General features: G+C 41.6%; 1 protein-coding gene across 1 annotated transcript in view; it reads left to right on the top strand.

The window, feature by feature from the left end:
• Positions 1-23,252, top strand: part of LOC135094758 (glutamate receptor ionotropic, kainate 5-like) — a 75,040-nt gene that overhangs the window by 5,398 nt on the left and 46,390 nt on the right. The window contains exons 2-6 of the mRNA XM_063995116.1: positions 342-442; positions 761-851; positions 3,932-4,090; positions 17,388-17,479; positions 17,692-17,867. Of these exons, the coding sequence (XP_063851186.1) occupies positions 342-442; positions 761-851; positions 3,932-4,090; positions 17,388-17,479; positions 17,692-17,867 (619 nt within the window). The remainder of the gene's footprint in view (positions 1-341; positions 443-760; positions 852-3,931; positions 4,091-17,387; positions 17,480-17,691; positions 17,868-23,252) is intronic.

The raw sequence follows: 23,252 nt of genomic DNA, 5'->3' as shown, positions 1-23,252 counted from the left end.
TTTATGTATTATTCTGTTTATCTTAATTGAGAGAAATATTTCCTATACACATTTTATTATCGCCAACTTGCCAGTTAAATTTGAAAATGTTATTAACGGATTATTACAGTTGTGAAGAAACAGGCTGTCTTAGGAGGAAAACATAGGATCTCAGTCCGTGAACTGAAATGACGAGAACCCAATGACTGTATTCATCGCTGAAGTGTTTTAGAACTTGTAGATTGTCTACGATAAAGAAGTTTTCCTAATTTGCAAACTTTTCGGCTACTATTCAGTGGCATTTTTTTTTTCTTATTCACTGTTCCGCTGTCCTGTACACCTACTAATAGTATTCTTTACAGTTCATCTATGCCTTGGACATCTCTGGAACACCAGGTAACTACACGTTCAGTGGTCCAATGGTGACAATTCTTCACATCATAGAGAAGCATCTTGGTCTGTGGTAGGTTGGCCTTCTTTGAACGTTACAGATTGTCTCTGTGTGTTCAGAAGCATGGGACAGACGCACATACAAATAACATGTACATTGTAAGCGTTAACTATATAAGAATGATTTTTCTTTTTTTCTAGGTTAATAACAAGATAACGGAAAATGTTTGAACCTATACCGTAGGAAGAGAAGACGGCTTCATGCTTCTGAAACTAATATAAAAATAATTTGCTGTAGGGACGAACAAATATTTAGTTTCATGCTGAAAGTTCACACCATACAATCATGTGAAAGATTTATTTGGTGAGATAATCTACGCATGTGTTTTAGTTTCCAATTGATGAGATCGAAACATCGAGAGTATGGGCGTCTCCTTCCCAACGGTTCGTGGACAGGCATCATGGGTCTGCTGCAGCGACAAGTAAGTATCCACTCCTAGTTGCGTCTCTCTCTCTCTCTCTCTCTCTCTCTCTCTCTCTCTCTCTCTCTCTCTCTCTCTCTCTCTCTCTCTCTCTCTCTCTCTCTCTCTCTCTCTCTCTTTCTCTATGTGTGTGTGTGTGTGTGTGTGTGTGTGTGTGTGTGTGTGTGTGTGTGATGATAATAATAATAATAAACGGTTTATCATTTAGGTAGTTAACAAACTGAAAATGTACAGAGGGGGTGGGGAAATACTTAACATTAATCCTAAAGGTAAGTCAAATCTAGAAGGGACTATTGGATTGATGGCTCGCCTTAAGGGCGTTATCTTGTTGTGGTGTCTGGTGGCACGGACCGGGCGAGGCGCGTCAGGCGGCAGCATGTGTCTGAGACGTGGATGATGCAGTAGTCCCCTTCCAAACTTCTCCAGAGCCTCTCGGTACCTGGTGCATAGTCTGGACAAACTCAGGATAATCAGGGCTTCTTCATAGGTGGTGTAGGCAGGGCCAAGGATGACCCTGCACGCCCTTTTCTGCACACTTTCCAGCTGTAGCTGTTGAGTGTGTGTGAGGGAGGAGGACCATGCTGGAGAGGCATACATGAGTTTGGGGAGGATGAAGGTGAGGTACACCCCCCTTAACTCGTCTGTCGGCGTCCCCAGCGACCTGAGTGTGCGCAGCATGTACAGCCTGTAGGTAGCTGATTTTACGGTGCTGGGGACAGGCTGCTTCCAGGTCAGCTGGTCGTCCACCGTGACTCCGATAAACTTGGCACATCGGACCACCTGGAGGGGGTGAGGGCCCACTGTGAGCTAGGGAAGGGGCACTGGTACAGAGGAGGTAGAGAAATGCATCACCACAGTTTTGCTGTGGTTGATGGTCATCCTGCTCTCCTCCGTCCACGTCTGCAGTCGCTCCAGAATTGCTTGTAGTGGTGAGTAGTCCGGGTTCTTGTTGGAAACTGGGACGCCCACGGTGCAGTCATCCACATCCTTCCAGCGATGGTGGGTGTCAGTGAGGGCGTCGTTAATGAGGAGGAGGAAGCATAGTGGACCCATCTTGGTCCCCTGGGGGACCCCACATGTCAGCTGTTGGAAATTAGAGACAGAGCCCTGATAGCGAACGGCCTGACGCATCCCTGTGAGGAAGTTGGTTAGCCACGCTACCAGGTTAGGAGAGAGACCCAGACTTATTGCCTTGCTGACGACAACAGTGTGATCAACAAGATCAAAGGCTGTTTTGAAGTCCATGAAAGCAACAGCTAGAGAGGTGTTTCGCTTGTCCAGGTGGCTGTGGATGAATTCAAGGAAGCTGGTCAGGTAATAGGAGGTGGAGGTGGCTTTAATAATTCCAAACTGTCTGATTTCTACGGTATTACAAATTTTGGTGTAGGCCCAGTCATACACAAAATCTTCACAAATAAGGCTAGGGATGGGGGTAATAGAGACTGGCCTGAGGTCACCTAGTGACTGTGGACTGGAAGTTTTGGGGATGGGGGTGACATAAGATGTCTTCCAGTCCGCGGGGCAAGAGTGTTGGGAGAGAGATGCGTTTATTACAGCAAACTCCTTGTAAATCTTTATGGGGAGGTCAGTGGGTGTGGTTGATCTTGGTTTGAATTTGAGTATTTTCTTAAAAACATCCATCGCCTGCACAATGGGGGGAGGGGAGGGAGTGGGAAGATAGGCAGGAAGCGGAGTGATGTGGAGGGGAGGAAAGGTTTGTCATATAGCAGCAAAGTGATCGTACATCTCCTGAGCCGCGAGATTAGCAGGAAGGTGTGAGGTGCAAGGAAGAGATGAAGTGTGCTTTTGTAGGCCACACAAAGCTTTGATCTCAGCGTACCACTGTCTGTTGTTGGCCAGCTTGAGGTGGTGTATCTTGTCTGGGTAATAACTTGCCTTGGCAGCCTTAATCTCCCTGATCAGTCTGTTTCTTAGTTTCCTGTATAGGACCAGGCAGGAGTGGAACCCCCAGGTCCGCTGACGCATGAGTCTTTTTAATGCGGGGGTCATCCAGGGGGCATCAGACGGGTGCGCTGTGACGCTCTTGGCTGGGAAATAGCGGTGGAAAGCTTCTGTGGTGGTGGCGACGTAATTTTGCCATTTTAAGTGGACGTCCTCCACATCCAGCACCTCGGTCCACTGGTGTTGTGTCATCCACTGCCCAAACTCCCTCATGGCTGAGTCGGGCATGGGGCGGTGGGTCCTGGTGACAGCTGACCGGGGGGTATCGAGGTGGTGGGTGTGGGTGTCCACACACAGTGTGTGTGTGTGTGTGTGTGTGTGTGTGTGTGTGTGTGTGTGTGTGTGTGTGTGTGTGTGTGTGTGTGTGAAGACCGTCCTGATACAATGAGGAAACAAAGGACGGTTTTTGTGATTAGTTGTGTTATGTTTAGTTTCTTATACCTTATGTTATTTTCTTGTGTGCTCCATGCCCCTACTAGAAGACTTATCGTTTGGTTATATCTATTTTTTTTTTTTTTAAATACTATTTACTTTCACGTGGCCAAGAGATAAACATAATTTGCAGTCTTGACTCTAAAACGCGAGTCTCTCTTTTTTTTTTTACCAGGTTCCTAAAATTGTTGCGCACTGAGATGAAAAATTATAATCAGTCATCATCTTACAATAAACACTAAATGTTCAACCAACGCATGCAACGTTATTATTATTGTTATTATTATTACTATTATTATTATTATTATTATTGTTATTATTATTATTATTATTATTATTATCATTATCATTATTGTTATTATTATTATTATTATTATTATTATTATTATCATTATTGTTATTATTATTATTATTATTATTATTATTATTATTATTATTATTGTTGTTGTTGTTGTTGTTGTTGTTGTTGTTGTTATTTCTATTTTCTTTCACAAAAAAAAAAAAAAAATAGTAAGAATAAAGAGTAAAGTTGTTCAGCGTTAAATGGTATATTTCCATGAGGCGCGATGTTTGCTAGATTTCAGTATCCCACTATGCAGATAAGTAATTTAATTCTTACTTTTTCTTCACAATCGTCCACTTTTCTTATTGCGCATATATAGTCTCCATCTTTTGGTCTGTTGCAGGAGATGGATTGTTCCGGTACACTCTTCACGCCAACACCGGAAAGAATTGCTACCTTAGATTTTAGCGAGGCGATTTATCTCGACGAAATGAATGTAATGTATGCGCGCCCGGGTGTCAGTCCCGACGTGGCGGGATTCATCAAGCCCTACACACCGCTGGTGAGTGGCGGTACATGGTGTTCATTACACTCTTTCCACCGAGATTTCATATTTGCAGATAAAAAGCGTCGTTAATAACCCAAGTAATCACGTCGACATGAGAGAGAGAGAGAGAGAGAGAGAGAGAGAGAGAGAGAGAGAGAGAGAGAGAGAGAGAGAGAGAGAGAGAGAGAGAGAGAGAGAGAGAGAGAGAGAGAGAGAGAGAGAGAGAGAACTACAGAGAAAGTATAGATAAGGCCTCTATGGTAGAACTAACTCTGAAGTCAAAAAGTGTAGGAAACCTTGGGCAAGATCTGCATTCTTGGAGACTTCAATGTCCACTGCCAGCTTTGGGTTTCCTCTCTCTTAACTGACCAACCCGGTGAACTAGCCTTTAACTCGGTTATCCTGCACGACCTACAGAAATTAGTGCAACACCTTACCCCTTCATCAACAGAAAATGTAAAAATATTTCAAATTCTAACTCTCCTTCAGCATTGCCTGTTCTGTTTCAACCTGAAGGCACCACTGCCATTACATCTATGTCTAAAGCAGAGCTCTCCGCTCAAATAATTGGTAAGAACTCTACCTAGGATGATTCAGAGCTCCATGTCCTCGTTGGCCTTAACTATCAGAAGGTTTATGGGTATCCTCCTATTTTCCAAAACTGTGCCTCCATGCTTGCATCTTCACTGACCAAACTCTACCTACCGTGTCCTTTCCTACCTTTTTTTTTTTTTTTTTTATGTAGGAAGGATACTGGCCAAGGGCAACAAAAATCTAATAAAAAAAAAATGCCCACTGAAATGCCAGTCCCTTAAAAGGGTCAAAGCAGTGGTCAAAAATTGGTGGATAAGTGTCTTGAAACCTCCCTCTTGAAAGAATTCAAGTCATAGGAAGGTGGAAATACAGAAGCAGGCAAGGAGTTCCAGAGTTTACCAGAGAAAGGGATGAATGATTGAGAATACTGGTTAACTCTTGCGTTAGAAAGGTGGACAGAATAGGAGTGAGAGAAAGAAGAAAGTCTTGTGCAGCGAGGCCGCGGAAGGAGGGGAGGCATGCAGTTAGCAAGATCAGAAGAGCAGTTAGCATGAAAATAGCGGTAGAAGACAGCTAGAGATGCAACATTGCGGCGGTGAGAGAGAGGCTGAAGACAGTCAGTTAGAGGAGAGGAGTTGATGAGACGAAAAGCTTTTGATTCCACCCTGTCTAGAACAGCAGTATGAGTGGAACCCCCCCAGACATGTGAAGCATACTCCATACATGGACGGATAAGGCCCTTGTACAGAGTTAGCAGCTGGGGGGTGAGAAAAACTGGCGGAGACGTCTCAGAACACCTAACTTCATAGAAGCTGTTTTAGCTAGAGATGAGATGTGAAGTTTCCAGTTCAGATTATAAGTAAAGGACAGACCGAGGATGTTCAGTGTAGAAGAGGGGGACAGTTGAGTGTCATTGAAGAAGAGGGGATAGTTGTCTGGAAGATTGTGTCGAGTTGATAGATGGAGGAATTGAGTTTTTGAGGCATTGAACAATACCAAGTTTGCTCTGCCCCAATCAGAAATTTTAGAAAGAAGTCAGGCGTTCTGTGGCTTCCCTGCGTGATATGTTTACTTCCTGAAGGGTTGGACGTCTATGAAAAGACGTGGAAAAGTGCAGGGTGGTATGATCAGCATAGGAGTGGATAGGACAAGAAGTTTGGTTTAGAAGATCATTAATGAATAATAAGAAGAGAGTGGGTGACAGGACAGAACCCTGAGGAACACCACTGTTAATAGATTTAGGAGAAGAACAGTGACCGTCTACCACAGCAGCAATAGAACGGTCAGAAAGGAAACTTGAGATGAAGTTACAGAGAGAAGGATAGAAACCGTAGGAGGGTAGTTTGGAAATCAAAGCTTTGTGCCAGACTCTATCAAAGGCTTTTGATATGTCCAAGGCAACAGCAAAAGTTTCACCAAAGTCTCTAAAAGAGGATGACCAAGACTCAGTAAGGAAAGCCAGATCACCAGTAGAGCGGCCTTGACGGAACCCATACTGGCGATCAGATAGAAGGTTGTGAAGTGATAGATGTTTAAGAATCTTCCTGTTGAGGATAGATTCAAAAACTTTAGATAAGCAGGAAATTAAAGCAATAGGACGGTAGTTTGAGGGATTAGAGCGGTCACCCTTTCTAGGAACAGGTTGAATGTAGGCAAACTTCCAGCAAGAAGGAAAGGTAGATGTTGACAGACAGAGCTGAAAGAGTTTGACTAGGCAAGGTGCAACCACGGAGGCACAGTTTCGGAGAACAATAGGAGGGACCCCATCAGGTCCATAAGCCTTCCGAGGGTTTAGGCCAGCGAGGGCATGGAAAACATCATTACGAAGAATTTTAATACGAGGCATGAAGTAGTCAGAGGGTGGAGGAGAGGGAGGAACAAGCCCAGAATCGTCCAAGGTAGAGTTTTTAGCAAAGGTTTGAGCAAAGAGTTCAGCTTTAGAAATAGATGTGATAGCAGTGGTGCCATCTGGTTGAAGTAGAGGAGGGAAAGAAGAAGAAGCAAAGTTATTGGAGATATTTTTGGCTAGATGCCAGAAATCACGAGGGGAGTTAGATCTTGAAAGGTTTTGACATTTTCTGTTAATGAAGGAGTTTTTGGCTAGTTGGAGAACAGACTTGGCATGGTTCCGGGCTGAAATATAAAGTGCATGAGATTCTGGTGAAGGAAGGCTTAAGTACCTTTTGTGGGCCACCTCTCTATCATGTATAGCACGAGAACAAGCTGTGTTAAACCAAGGTTTAGAAGGTTTAGGACGAGAAAAAGAGTGAGGAATGTACGCCTCCATGCCAGACACTATCACCTCTGTTATGCGCTCAGCACACAAAGATGGGTCTCTGACACGGAAGCAGTAGTCATTCCAAGGAAAATCAGCAAAATACCGCCTCAGGTCCCCCCAACTAGCAGAGGCAAAACGCCAGAGGCACCTTCGCTTAGGGGGATCCTGAGGAGGGATTGGAGTGATAGGACAAGATAAAGATAGGAGATTGTGATCGGAGGAGCCCAACGGAGAAGAAAGGGTGACAGCATAAGCAGAAGGATTAGAGGTCAGGAAAAGGTCAAGAATGTTGGGCGTATCTCCAAGACGGTCAGGAATACGAGTAGGGTGTTGCACCAATTGCTCTAGGTCATGAAGGATAGCAAAGTTGTAGGCTAGTTCACCAGGATGGTCAGTGAAGGGAGAGGAAAGCCAAAGCTGGTGGTGAACATTGAAGTCTCCAAGAATGGAGATCTCTGCAAAAGGGAAGAGGGTCAGAATGTGCTCCACTTTGGAAGTTAAGTAGTCAAAGAATTTCTTATAGTCAGAGGAGTTAGGAGAGAGGTATACAGCACAGATAAATTTAGTATGAGAATGACTCTGTAGTCATAGCCAGATGGTGGAAAACTCGGAAGATTCAAGAGCGTGGTCACGAGAGTAGGTTAAGTCATTGCGCACATAAACGCAGCATCCAGCTTTGGATCGAAAATGAGGATAGAGAAAGTAGGAGGGAACAGAAAAGGGGCTACTGTCAGTTGCCTCAGACACCTGAGTTTCAGTGAGGAAAAGAAGATGAGGTTTAGAAGAGGAGAGGTGGTGTTCTACAGATTGAAAATTAGATCTTAGACCGCGAATGTTGCAGAAGTTAATGAAGAAAAAGTTGAGGGGGGTGTCAAGACACTTAGGGTCGTCGACGGAAAGGCAGTCCGACCTGGGGACATTTATGGTCCCCTCCCCAGATGGGGACTCCGAGGCTGGTGTAGGAGTCGCCATGATTTTAAAATTTTTTGAGTGAAGGGTATGTGTGTTATTAGGTGCTTGTAGTTTTGTGTGGAGGAAGAGAGTTCTCTTTAGAGGGCAGGCTGTGACTACCCCCTTGTGTTGTGAGACACAAAGGGAAACGTTCAGTGAGGTCACAGCTGGGTTTAATGATAAGTTCACAGCACCCCCTGAACAGTGCTTTAGACCTCACTGGGAGTAATTATCGTTTCGGCAGGTGTCTACTGCCTACCTACCTTTCCTTCTTGCTGGAAGCTTGCCTACGTTGCTTTAATATGCTGCCTTTCTTTCTGTCTTTCTTTCTTTCTTTTTTTTTTTTATCTAAAATGAGCCGGAAATTTCTTAAACATATATCACTATCGTTATATATGATCGCCAGTATGGGTTCCGTCGTGGCCGCTCTACCAGTGATCTGGCCTTCCTTATTGAGTCGTGGTCATCCTCTTTTAGGGATTTTAGTGAAAGTTTCGCTATAGACATGAAAAACATTTTATAGAGTCTGGTACAAAGCTTTAATTTAGTTCCCTACTATTTCTATCCTTCTATTTAACTTCATTTCATCTGAGTGTTCTATTACTGTTGTGGTAAACAGCTATTGTTCTTCTAAGTTTATTAAAAGCGTCTACTGTTTACAATTCTGATCAGCTCTAGAGTATTGATCTGGATCTGGATCTGATTTGGATTCGCTTGGGATAAAAGAACGCTCGCGACCATTTATGATCAAAACAATAACAACACGAGCATGTCGCTGTCCAGCATTCACAAGCAGCAAACTGTTGATGCTCACCACTGTACTCTAAGAAAGTGACAACGAGGACTACAGCCTACTGTAAATTTCCTGAGAAATTTGGTTCAAGAAGGCCACCAGTGAGTCCCAGCCAAACGCCTACCCAGGTTTCCGTGCCTGGCCATGAACATTGTATAATTAAGTTTCACTCAAAGCTCTCTTTACACACAACACGCTGAAAGTACTCGCTGTGGTGAAGTACAGAATGGTAAAATTAGAATATATTTGGACGTAAGGTGAGGCTAGCCTGGCCCACGTGCTGACACAGTTGACACCATTACTAAGGCACTTCTTAAGTAGAGATGTATTATTTTCGACTGAATAAGTATTATTTTCTTTTGCCTATTCATGCAGGCGTAGAAAGAGGCGATAATGGCCACATTATTATAATCGGAAGATATTAAACCAATGCTTGGTGAGGCTTGTAATGTATCCCTTGTTTCTGGCATCTTTATCCACAACTATTCACATTCTGTGCCCACAGCAGCATTCTACAATGATTCATAACCATTCACTTTCCTCCTCAGACATATCAGTCTTTTTCTTGCTGTGTATTTCCCTAAATAAGTCCCCAGTAGAAGCTGCTCAGCCGCTAATATGGCCGCTGCCAGCAGCTTCAGGAACTGTAGTCTGCTATAACCCACCTCCGGACCCAGATCATGATCCGGATCACTGAGATCAGGGTAAATCCAGATCAAGCAAGATGTAAATAGAATCTTCAAGATGGCTGCCACATCTTCTTCAGTTACACTGAACATCCTCGCTCTGTCCTCTACTAATAATCTAAAATGGGAACTTCACATTTGATCTATTGCTAAAAGCAGCTTTTATGAAGTAAGGCATTTTAAGTTTCCGCCAGTTTTTCTCACCCTACAGCTACTAACTCTATACATGGGCTTTATCCATCCATGTATGAAGTACGCTTCATATATATGGGGGTTCAATTCATAACGATCTGGACAGGGCGAAATCAAAAGCATTTTGTCTTCAGCCTCACTTTCTTCATTGCAATGTTGAATCTCTTGCTAGGGGGACACAGTCAGATGCGTAGGCATGAACATTAAAAAGCAAGAGTATGAGGGGACAAGTTCAGCCTGATGATGGTTTTGAGCCAGTGATGTTGCGGCGGAAACGGTGAGCGATGCGGTGTGGAGTAGCGTCGATGACGAGCTTGGAGGGCGCACCAAAACCTCTCACACACATAATGGTATTGTTGCGTGCAGCGATGTAAAAACAAAGGGAAGAAGTAAGAACGAATGAAGGAAGGAGAAAAGAGAGAGAAAGAAGAAAGAAGAGAGACAGGCTGGGGACGAGACTTTGACACGTCTCTGAGGAATAGGCAAGACCCACAAAAGGTACTTAAGCCTTCCATCACCAGAATCTCATGCACTTTATATTTCTGCCCGGAATCATGCCAAGTCTGTTCTCCAACTAGCCAAAAACTCCTTCATTAACAGAAAATGTCAAAACCTTTCAAGATCTAACTCCCCTCGTGATTTCTGGCATCTAGCCAAAAATATCTCCAATAACTTTGCTTCTTCTTCTTTCCCTCCTCTACTTCAACCAGATGGCACCACTGCTATCACATCTATTTCTAAAGCTGAACTCTTCGCTGAAACCTTTACTAAAAATTCTACCTTGGACGAATCTGGGCTTGTTCCTCCCTCTCCTCCACCCTCTGACTACTTCATGCCACATATTAAAATTCTTCGCAATGATGTTTCCCATGCCCTCGCTGGCCTAAATCCTCGGAAGGCTTATGGACCTGATGGGTTCCCTACTATTGTTCTCCGAAACTGTGCCTCCGTGCTTGCACCTTGCCTAGTCAAACTCTTTCAGCTCTGTTTGTCAACATCTACCTTTCCTTCTTGCTGGAAGTTTGCATACATTCAACCTGTTCCTAAAAAGGGTGACCGTTCTAATCCCTCAAACTACCGTCCTATTGCTTTAATTTCCTGCCTATCTAAAGTTTTTGAATCTATCCTCAATAGGAAGATTCTTAAACATCTATCACTTCACAACCTTCTATCTGATCGCCAGTATGGGTTCCGTCAAGGCCGCTCTACTGGTGATCCTCTGGTTTTCCTTACTGAGTCTTGGTCATCCTCTTTTAGAGATTTTGGTGAAACTTTTGCTGTTGCCTTGGACATATCAAAAGCTTTTGATAGAGTCTGGCACAAAGCTTTGATTTCCAAACTAACCTCCTATGGTTTCTATCCTTCTCTCGATAACTTCATCTCAAGTTTCTTTTCTGACCGTTCTATTGCTGCTGTGGTAGATTGTCACTGTTCTTCTCCTAAATCTTTTAACAGTGGTGTTCCTCAGGGTTCTGTCCTGTCACCCACTTTGTTCTTATTATTCATTAATGATCTTCTAAACCAAACTTCTTGTCCTATCCACTCTTATGCTGATGATACCACCCTGCACTTTTCCACGTCTTTTCATAGACGTCCAACCCTTCAGGAGATAAATATATCACGCAGGGAAGCCTAGCTAAAACAGCTTTTATGAAGTTAGGCGTTCTGAGACCTCTCCGCCAATTTTTCTCACCCCCCCGCAGCTGCTAACTCTGTACAAGGGCCTTATCCGTCCATGTATGGAGTATGCTTCACATGTATGGGGGGCTTCCACTCATATTGCTCTTCTAGACGGGGTGGAATCCAAAGCTTTTCGTCTCATCAACTCCTCTCCTCTAACTGACTGTCTTCAGCCTCTCTCTCACCGCCGCAATGTTGCATATCTAGCTGTCTTCTACCGCTATTTTCATGCTAACTGCTCTTCTGATCTTGGTAACTGCATGCCTCCCGTGCTTCCGCGTCCTCGCTGCACAAGACTTTCTTCTTTCTCACACCCCTATTCTGTCCACCTCTCTAATGCAAGAGTTAACTAGTATTCTCAGTCATTCATCCCTTTCTCTGGTAAACTCTGGAACTCCCTGCCTGCTTCTGTATTTCTACTTTCCTATGACTTGAATTCCTTCAAGAGGGAGGTTTCAAGACACTTATTCATCAATTTTTGACCACTGCTTTGACCCTTTTATGGGAATGGCATTTCAGTGGGCATATTTTTTTATTGGATTTTTGTTGCCCTTGGCTAGTGTCCTTCCTACATAAAAAAAAAAAAGTTAATATAACATTACCAGCTCAGTCACTCGTATTCCCCCCGTAATTTTTGTTATTTCCCGTTGTTCATTCAGTTTGAGTTTCACGTAGATTATAGCAGAAGAGTTGCCCTTGACGATGAAGTCATCCACGCCCTGTAGTTTAGTCACCAGAATTTTCAGAAGAAAAGTGTTTTATTCATGTAAGCCAGCGCTGAGTGAGGCGAGGCAGCGGCGTGAGGAGTGCACCGCGTCCCTCTCCTCCCCTCCTGCGTGACTCAGTCTTGTGATGGCTGTGAGTGAGGTGTACCCACGAGTCAGTCACCGTCCAGCCACCACATGAGGTAGACTTACAAACGCAGAGAGCGTGGAGGAGACTGGGAAGGTTTTACAGTTAGATGGGCCAGTTGCTCAGAGGTAAGGGTTTTCAACATGGATTACATGTAACCCCAGTGGTACATTAGCACTTTTAAGGGGTTACATTGGGTCTCAAAGAATTACCACTATTTTGCAATTCATGGGGTTGTAATCTACAGTCAGATTGCACAATGTCGTGTTTTTTACAATTTCCTCATTTTGGTAAGCAAACTTTCATCTAAATTATATCAAGAATAGGGTGAATACCATTTGGCTTTCACTATTATGGAACTAACCGTAGCCACAATCTGTACTGTGCCTGAAATGATCAGATATGGGACGTAATGATCATTATGAGTAATTATAAGATATATATGTGATCGATTAAAATATATTGTAAATTACTTGAATTTACTTTATTGATGTTGTCACCTTAAAGATTCCCATGCAACCTACACATACAAATTTCATAATATAATAACATCAAAATATTACAATTTCGTCTTTTTATTAATATTTTTTTTTATGGGTACACAAGAACCTATAAAAATGTCCAAGGGGTACAGAGGAACAATAAAGTTGGGAACCCCTGCTGTAAAGGAATAATTGAGTAATTACCGGCTATACGCCCCATGTATGTATGTATGTATATATGTATGTATAGGTAGTGTAAGAGTCTCCATATCAGCTTCCCATGGAGTGTAGTTATCTGAAACGCACTTCCTACATATTCGGATATGACTCTTTGGTGAAACTAAAGCAAACCGAGTTTGGTTACAATATGAGGTGAATTAGCCTCCTGTTTGTTTTGTGGGCCATTTGTCTTTGTGTATTGTGGTTGTTACATGGTACTATGATGCCAGGATCCATTATAGAAATAGCACGTACAGGATTAGTATATGTTGCCTTGCAGTAGAGTATCTTTCTTCCCCGAGCTGTCATTCTTCTCAGGGGGCAGAGTTCGTCTTCTGGGAAGATGGACAGGAGGATATAGTGTTCTGCAAAAGTGAGAGGCCTTTGTCTTCTTGTTAGTGAGGGTGGTATAATGTAGAACACTATAATCCTTACATGTGTCTGTCGTTTGTTGTAACTGGGTTTCCCTTAGAACGTGGCTGGCGATTTTTTTCAGCTGTTGGAGTTAGTAGTTAGTGGATTACCTCCTTGTCTGTTGATGAGAGAAACAAACTGGAGACCTCATGTGTGAGTAACCTGGTGTTATGACCGTCAAAAAAGGACCTTGTAACCTGCACCTAGTCATGTAGGTGGTGACTTGAAGGAAGCTAGTCCATTTGAGGCAGCTATGGGAAGGGAAGAGATTTGTGGTCGTAACAATGTCGAGAGTACAACGTGGATCAGTTGACGCCCTTTATACTTTCATTGAAAAATAAATAAAGGTTTATCATAATGAAAAAAAGTTTCTCATGAAAATGGAGAGTTTGATTACTTTAAAATACGTATATCGAAAAATTACTTGTCAGAAGACTCTTTCTAGCCATAAGGAGTGCAGTGTTAACTCTGGCGAGAGCGCACCAGGAGCAGTGCAGTTTGTCGCACCTCCTTCGTCACAGAGGGACTGTAATGTACAAATCATCTGTACACCAGCCACCAGTCACGGGCTTGATAGTGTTTGCAATAGCAATGATAGTGCGACTGATTCACCTCATAGTGCATAGAATAATACGATTTTATTGCATCTATTGCTTTTATTTTCTATCTATTTATTTGTTTATTTTATTTTATTTTTTTAGTCTTACTTTAACAGTGGCAAAAGTCTTAAGATTGTTTCAGATTCTTCAGGTTATAAATTTAGGAACTACAATAATTATTTGCAAGATATTTTTTAGAAAGTGTGATATTTTATTAATTCAAGAGAAGTAGCTGCATGCTTTTCAGCATGAACAAATTAGAAATCTCTTGGTTGACAGTGAGCATTATGCGGTGTCTGCCATGGATGAGTGTGATTCTTCTCGTGTTGGTAGGCTGTATGGCGGGTGTGCAGTGGGGTGGGACCTTGGCCTGTTGCTGACCGCCCGCCCCCTCGCCTTCACTTCCAGGTGCCCGTGTGCTATTGTTGCTCAGAATCACTCTGCCAAATTATTTACTATATCAGCGTACATGCTTGATAAAGATACTGACATGAATTTTGATATTTATGGTGGTGTCTTAAATGAATTATCAGCCTTGGTAAACATGTATGATGGTTATAGTATTATCAGTGAGGTTGATTTTAATAGATCATCTCATAACGCTGATCTCTTATGTAGATTTCTGAATGATGAAAACTTGTTGCGTCCACCATTATCTACTTCTCATGTAACTTTTATTTCATGAGTCGTCACTAGGCAATAGGTTTTGTATTGATTGTATTTTATTGTTAATGAGTCCGCTGTTGGAGTTGGTGAATGTTTCAACTTTTAGTGCCACACTCACAGAACTTTACATCCTTCTGCTGGACAGTAATAATTTCCGCCTCCTGGATGACAGCCCAGTACCACCCAGACGCGGTAAAGCCAGGAATGGAGTAATAACTACTGCACAACAGAGAGTCTCTATATTCTCTGTTCCTAAAGCTCTCAATGGAACTTTGAATTCCAGTAGCATTTAATGGCATGAACGACAATAAACCAAGTACTAGACAACAGAATGGGATGAGTAAGGGGGCTTCCTATTACCACTAATGTAACTGGCACAACACTCAGTCAAGCCCTGTAACTGGTGTTTCTCCTACTTAATCAACAGGGACGTGGCTGCCGCTAACTCATATGTAATACTAATTAATAAAGGCCCTCTAATATATATATATATATATATATATATATATATATATATATATATATATATATATATATATATATATATATATATATATATATATATATATATATATATATATATATATATATATATATATATATATATATATATATATATATATATATATATATATATATATATATATATATATATATATATATATATATATATATATATATATATATATATATATATATATATATATATATATATATATATATATATATATATATATATATATATATATATATATACATTTTTTTATGTAGGAAGGGCACTGGCCAAGGGCAACAAAAATCTAATGAAAAAAATGCCCACTGAAATGCCAGTCCCATAAAAGGGTCAAAGCAGTGGTCTAAAATTGATAGATAAGTGTCTTGAAACCTCCCTCTTGAAGGAATTCAAGTCATAGGAAGGTGGAAATACAGAAGCAGGCAGGGAGTTCCAGACTTTACCAGAAAAAGGGATGAATCATTGAGAATACTGGTTAACTCTTGCGTTAGAGAGGTGGACAGAATAGGGGTGAGAGAAAGAAAAAAGTCTTGTGCAGCGAGGCCGCGGAAGGAGGGGAAGCATGCAGTTAGCAAGATCAGAAGAGCAGTTAGCATGAAAATAGCGGTAGAAGACAGCTAGATATGCAACATTGCGGCGGAGAGAGAGAGGCTGAAGACAGTCAGTTAGAGGAGAGGAGTTGATGAGACGAAAAGCTTTTGATTCAATCTCTGTCTTGAAGAGCAGTATGAGTGGAAACCCCCCAGACATGTGAAACATACTCCATACATGGATGGATAAGGCCCTTGTACAGAGTTAGCAGCTGGGGGGGTGAGAAAAACTGGCGGAGACGTCTCAGAACACCTAACTTCATAGAAGCTGTTTTAGCTAGAGATGAGATGTGAAGTTTCCAGTTCAGATTATAAGTAAAGGACAGACCGAGGATGTTCAGTGTTGAAGAGGGGGACAGTTGAGTGTCATTGAAGAAGAGGGGATAGTTATCTGGAAGGTTATGTCGAGTTGATAGATGGAGGAATTGAGTTTTTGAGGCATTGAACAATACCAAGTTTGCTCTGCCCCAATCAGAAATTTTAGAAAGAAGTCAGGCGTTCTGTGGCTTCCCTGCGTGATATGTTTACTTCCTGAAGGGTTGGACGTCTATGAAAAGACGTGGAAAAGTGCAGGGTGGTATGATCAGCATAGGAGTGGATAGGACAAGAAGTTTGGTTTAGAAGATCATTAATGAATAATAAGAAAAGAGTGGGTGACAGGACAGAACTCTGTGGAACACCACTGTTAATAGATTTAGGAGAAGAACAGTGACCGTCTACCACAGCAGCAATAGAACGGTCAGAAAGGAAACTTGAGATGAAGTTACAGAGAGAAGGATAGAAACCGTAGGAGGATAGTTTGGAAATCAAAGCTTTGTGCCAGACTTTATCAAAAGCTTTTGATATGTCCAAGGCAACAGCAAAAGTTTCACCAAAATCTCTAAAAGAGGATGACCAGGACTCAGTAAGGAAAGCCAGAAGATCACCAGTAGAGCGGCCTTGACGGAACCCATACTGGCGATCAGATAGAAGGTTGTGAAGTGATAGATGTTTAAGAATCTTCCTGTTGAGGATAGATTCAAAAACTTTAGATAGGCAGGAAATTAAAGCAATAGGACGGTAGTTTGAGGGATTAGAACGGTCACCCTTTTTAGGAACAGGTTGAATGTAGGCAAACTTCCAGCAAGAAGGAAAGGTAGATGTTGACAGACAGAGCTGAAAGAGTTTGACTAGGCATGAAAGAGTTTGACTAGGCAAACTCTTTCATGGAATATATATATATTCCGTTCCTGCAACAATACGTCTGTCCCACCTGCAACCAGAAACCTAACTGAACGTGGTTCATGGAAGGAAGGCGCGAGCTGGGAAGTTCTTGTCATGGAGGGGGTACAAGGGAAGGGAAAGAGGGGGTTGACACACCGCAGTCCACCCTCGCTTTACTCATAATTAGCAGGGCGACTATTTTTCAAAAATTATGGTGAGCAAATTAGAAAAGCTGGATGGAATATGTTTACTCTATAGGAAAGGTCATTTCATTGGCAGCTCTCTCTCTCTCTCTCTCTCTCTCTCTCTCTCTCTCTCTCTCTCTCTCTCTCTCTCTCTCTCTCTCTCTCTCTCTCTCTCTCTCTCTCTCTCTCTCTCTCTCTCTCTCTCTCTCTCTCTCTCTCTCTCTCCCCGAAGCTAATAATGTTGTTTATATTTCTCTGAATCAGTTGTATTATTAACAGCTGTATTATTTTTGGGATGATGTTAGCTTTTCCTTCTCTTTCTATGACAATGTAGTTTAAAAGTTTTCGTGCATGTGAGTAGATTATGAATAATAATATTGAACAACGAAGGTAGGCCAATAAATAGATAAACATATAAAAGAATGGATAAACTACCTTCAATTATAATGTAAATCCACAGTGTCATTTTCTTAGGTGTGGCTGTTGCTGTTGCTTACAACCCTCCTAGTGTTTGCTGGCACTCAGGCTGTGCTGTGGGGCGTCGATTTTGTGCAAAGATCTTCTACGTAAGTTACCAACTAATCTGAATCAACATTTTGCTTTTAACACATGTTACAGAGTCTTTTCAAATGAGACCAAGTATATATTTAAATCTTAACATGAACTCTGTTAGCATGAAACACTCCAAAATCAGACTAAAAATCTTATCATGCTAAAATAGTAGTCTTGTCATTCTGTTACAACTTAAGAAACATTACTTTTTTTTTCTATTTTCAAGACGAAAACAAAAACTTTCCTCCATGGATTCAAATATTCATATGGGTGACGAAACACAGGATGTCTCAGAGGATGGAGGTAAAAAAGTGATAGCAGGAATGCCCTTGACAATCGACCAATGCCTTAAAACCGTTGAGAGGTCTGCCATGTGGACATGGCCCGTCCTGCTATCCCAGAGTTGGTATCAGCTTTATATATATATATATATATATATATATATATATATATATATATATATATATATATATATATATATATATATATATATATATATATATATATATATATATATATATATATATATATATATATATATATATATATACGTTATGGAAATATAGAAAAAAAAATTTATATAATATGCTCTACATGAATGCCTTTGTGTTGAAAACACATTTTAATGCGTGTCCTTCACTGCTGAAAAACACGTTCAAACACATCACGATTTATGCTTGTAATGGCGTTCGTGATACCATATGTATGGAAACTTAAGGGACACTCTTTCTCTGTGTGTGTGTGTGTGTGTGTGTGTGTGTGTGTGTGTGTGTGTGTGTGTGTGTGTGTGTGTGTGTGTGTGTGTGTGTGTGTGTGTTTGGATCCCTCCAAGCAAAGGTGCCTCTGGCGTTTTGCCTCTGCTAGTTTGGGAGTACCTGGGAAAGTATTTTGCCGATTTTCCTTGGAATGACTACTGCTTCCGTGACTGAGATCCATCTCTATGTGCCGAGCGCATAACAGAGGTGATAGTGCCTTGCATGTAGGCGTACATTCCTCACTCTTTTTCTCGACCTAAACCTTCCAAACCTTGGTTTAACACAACATGTTCTCGTGCTACACATGATAGAGAAGTGGCCCATAAAAAGTACTTTTTCTTTTCTTAAAAAAGGGTGACCGTTCTAATTCCTCAAACTACCGTCCTATTTCTTTAATTTTCTGCCTATCTAAAGTTTTTAATCTGACTTCAATAGGAAGATTCTTAATCATCTATCACTTCGCAATCTTCCATCTCATCGCCAATATGGCTTCCATCAAGGCCGCTCAACTGGTGATCTGGCTTTCCTTACTGAGCCTTGGTCATCCTCTTTTAGAGATTTTGGTGAAACTTTTGCTGTTGCCTTAGACATATCAAAAGCTTTTGCTAGCGTCTGGCACAAAGCTTTGATTTCCAAAATACTATCTTATCGCTTCTATCATTCTCTCTTCAACTTCAACTCAAGTTTCCTTTTTCATCGTTCTATTGCTGCTGTGGTAGACGGTCACAGTTCTCCTAAATATATTAACAGTGGCGTTCCTCAGGATTCTGTCCTGTCACCCACTCTCTTCCTTTTATTCATTAATGATTTTCTAAACCAAACTTCTTGCCTTATCCACTCCTACGCTGACCTAACCACCCTACACTTTTCCACGTCTTTTCATAGATGTCCAACCCCTCAGAAAGTAAACAATTTACGCAGGGAAGCCACAGAACACCTGATTTATGATCTTTCAAAAATTTCTGATTTGGGCAGAGCAAACTTGTTATTGTTTAATGGATCAAAAACTCAATTCTCTCATCTATCACTCGACACAACCTTCCAGACAACTATCCCCTTTTATATACTGGACATCCTCAGTCTGTCCTTTTCTTACAATCTAAACTGGAAACTTCACGTATCATCTCTAGTTAAAACAGCTTCTATAAAATTAGGTGTTCTGAGACGTCTCCGCCAGTTTTTCTAATCCCCCGCTGCTAACTTTGTACAAGAGCCTTATCCGTTCATGTATGGAGTATGCTTTACATATCTGGGGTGGTTCCACTCATACCGCTTTTTTTTGGACAGGGTGGCATCAAAGGCTTCTCGTCTCTTCAACTCCTGTCTTCATCCTTTTTCTCATCGCTGCAGTGTTGTATCTTTTGCTATCTTCTACCGCTATTTTCATGCTAACTGCTCTTCTAATCTTGCTAACTTCATGCCTCCCTTCCTCCCGCGGCCTTGCTGCACAAGACTTTCTTCTTTCTCTCATCCCTATTCTGTCCACCTCTTTAATGCAAAAGTTAACCAGTATTCTCAATCATTCATTCCTTTCTCTGGTAAACTCTGGAACTCCCTTCCTGCTTCTATATTTCCATCTTCCTATGACTTGAATTTCTTCAAGAGGGAGATTTAAAGACACTTATCCTTCAATTTTTTACTACTACTGTGGACCCTGTTCTAGGTCTTGCATCGCAGTGGGCTTTTTTTTTTTTTTTTTTTTTTTGTCGCCCTTGGCCAGTGTCCCTCTTATATATATATATATATATATATATATATATATATATATATATATATATATATATATATATATATATATATATATATATATATATATATATATATATATATATATATATATATATATATATATATATATATATATATATATATAAATATATAATTAACTGATCATTATTTTTCTACTCAACTATTAATCCCCAACAGGCAATCTCTCAGAATTTTGGCCTAGTGGTCCACCCGTCCTAAAGACGCACTCACTAATGCACCCTTGGGGAGATGTATGTTTTGGCACTTTGCCTCTATCTCAGTAAAAGACAAGGTCTATGACCTTTCCTCTATGATTTCTTTTTCTTTCTTTTTGTCCCTTTTTCTCTTTGTTTCTCTTAAGGTTGGAGTCTGCTGAGATGCACCCAAACTTAACAACCACCACCACCTACTCTTACAGCTTAAAACTGATATGACACTCTTCTATATACCTTCTGGGAGATCTCCTCATTCTGGCAGTTTCTTCCTCCTGCCGAATCTCTGGCACTCTAATTTCCTGAGGTTCCATCACCCACCTACCCCTTCCCCAATATGTTTTTTACTTTCTCTGCAGGGCACTGGAGAGTCTGCCCACTAAACAAGTTTACAAGGAAATAACTTTATAAGAATATAACCATCACCATTCCTCAACACTTCTGCCACTCAATATGGACTGACCCAGTTCATACTGAATTTCTTACACGTACCTAGCAAAGAAGTCTCATTTCTTACCCACACTAGGGAGTTCACTTCTATATTTTCATTCTTTCCCTTCAGACTTGCCTACCTCAGCAGCATATTTTCTCATGTGTCTCCCTTATCAGATATTGTGTTTCTGCCACTCTTTCTTCATCTCCCTCTATGCTAGGCAAGCACCAACCGGCTAACCTAGTAGGATAGCTGAAAAAGAAGGTGAAGTATGGTTGTTGGGTTATGGTAATGTTGATGGCCATGTTGAGTGTTGTCTGGCAATGGACCAGCACCTTGGGCCAGCGGAGAGGGTACCCTTGCAGAGGCCAGTCAGCATCGTCTTCAGTATCTTATGCTGGCGCTCCACAATGGCCTTGCCAATGGCCAGAACACAATGGCCAGAATACCTAACTTCATAGAAGCTGTTTTAGCTAGAGATGAGATATGAAGTTTCCAGTTCAGATTATAAGTAAAAGACAGACCGAGGATGTTCAGTGTAGAAGAGGGGGACAGTTGAGTGTCATTGAAGAAGAGGGGATAGTTGTCTGGAAGGTTGTGTCGAGTTGATAGATGTAGGAATTGAGTTTTTGAGGCATTGAACAATACCAAGTTTGTTCTGCCCCAATCAGAAATTTTAGAAAGATCAGAATTCAAGCGTTCTGTGGCTTCCCTGTGTGAAATGTTTACCTCCTGAATGGTTGGACGTCTATGAAAAGACGTGGAAAAGTGCAAGGTGGTATCATCAGCATAGGAGTGGATAGGACAAGAAGTTTGGTTTAGAAGATCATTAATGAATGATAAGAAGAGAGTGGGTGACAGAACAGAATCCTGAGGAACACCACTGTTAATAGATTTAGGAAAAGAACAGTGACCGTCTACCACAGCAGCAATAGAACGGTCAAAAAGGAAACTTGAGATGAAGTTACAGAGAGAAGGATAGAAACCGTAGGAGGGTAGTTTGGAAATCAAAGCTTTGTGCCAGACTCTATCAAAAGCTTTTGATATGTCCAAGGCAACAGCAAAAGTTTCACCAAAATTTCTAAAAGAGGGTAACCAAGACTCAGTAAGGAAAGCCAGAAGATCACCAGTAGAGCGGCCTTGACGGAACCCATACTGGGGATCAGATAGAAGGATGTGAAGTGATAGATGTTTAAGAATCTTCCTGTTGAGGATAGATTCAAAAACTTTAGATAGGCTGGAAATTAAAGCAATAGGACGGTAGTTTGAAGGATTAGAACGGTCACCCTTTTTAGGAACAGGTTGAATATAGGCAAACTTCCAGCAAGAAGGAAAGGTAGATGTTGAAAGACAGATCTGAAAGAGTTTGACTAGGCAAGGTGCAAGCACGGAGGCACAATTTCGGAGAACAATAGGAGGGACCCCATCAGGTCCATAAGCCTTCCGAGGGTTTAGGCCAGCGAGGGCATGGAAGACATCATTGCGAAGAATTTTAATACGTGGCATGAAGTAGTCAGAGGGTGGAGGAGAGGGAGGAACAACCCCCAGTATCGTCCAAGGTAGAGTTTTTAGCAAAGGTTTGAGGGAAGAGTTCAGCTTTAGAAATAGATGTGATAGCAGTGGTGCCATCTGGTTGAAATAGAGGGGGAAAAGAAGAAGAAGCAAAGATATTGGAGATATTTTTGGCTAGATGCCGGAATTCACGAGGGGACTTAGATCTTGAAAGGTTTTGACATTTTCTGTTAATGAAGGAGTTTTGGCTAGTTGGAGAACAGACTTGGCATGGTTCCGGGCAGAAATATAAAGTGCATGAGATTCTGGTGATGGAAGGTTTAAGTACCTTTTGTGGGCCACCTCTCTATCATGTATAGCACGAGAACAAGCTGTGTTAAACCCAAGTTTAGAAGGTTTAGGACGAGAGGAAGAGTGACGAATGTACGCCTGCATGCCAGACATTATCCCCTCTGTTATGCGCTCAGCACACAAAGACGGGTCTCTGACACGGAAGCAGTAGTCATTCCAAGGAAAATCTGCAAAATACCTCTTCAGGGCCCCCCAACTAGCAGAGGCAAAACGCCAGAGGCACCTTCGCTTAGGGAGATCCTGAGGAGGGATTGGGGTGATAGGACAAGATAAAGATATGAGATTGTGATCGGAGGAGCCCAACGGAGAAGAAAGGGTGACAGCATAAGCAGAAGGATTAGAGGTCAGGAAAAGGTCAAGAATGTTGGGCGTATCTCCAAGACGGTCAAGAATACGAGTAAGGTGTTGCACCAATTACTCTAGGTCATGGAGGATAGCAAAGTTGTAGGCTAGTTCACCAGGATGGTCAGTGAAGGGAGAGGAAAGCCAAAGCTGGTGGTGAACATTGAAGTCTCCAAGAATGGAGATCTCTGCAAAAGGGAAGAGGGTCAGAATGTGCTCCACTTTGGAAGTTAAGTAGTCAAAGAATTTCTTATAGTCAGAGGAGTTAGGTGAGAAGTATACAGCACAGATAAATTTAGTATGAAAGTGACTCTGTAGTCGTAGCCAGATGGTGGAAAACTCGGAAGATTCAAGAGCGTGGGCACGAGAGCAGGTTAAGTCATTGCACACATAAACGCAGCATCCAGCTTTGGATCGAAAATGAGGATAGAGA

Source organism: Scylla paramamosain, chromosome 46 (genome assembly GCF_035594125.1).
Source record: "Scylla paramamosain isolate STU-SP2022 chromosome 46, ASM3559412v1, whole genome shotgun sequence".
Taxonomy (NCBI): domain Eukaryota; kingdom Metazoa; phylum Arthropoda; class Malacostraca; order Decapoda; family Portunidae; genus Scylla; species Scylla paramamosain.
The sequence above is the reverse complement of the archived record's forward strand: the minus strand, read 5'-3'. Positions and strand labels throughout refer to the sequence as shown.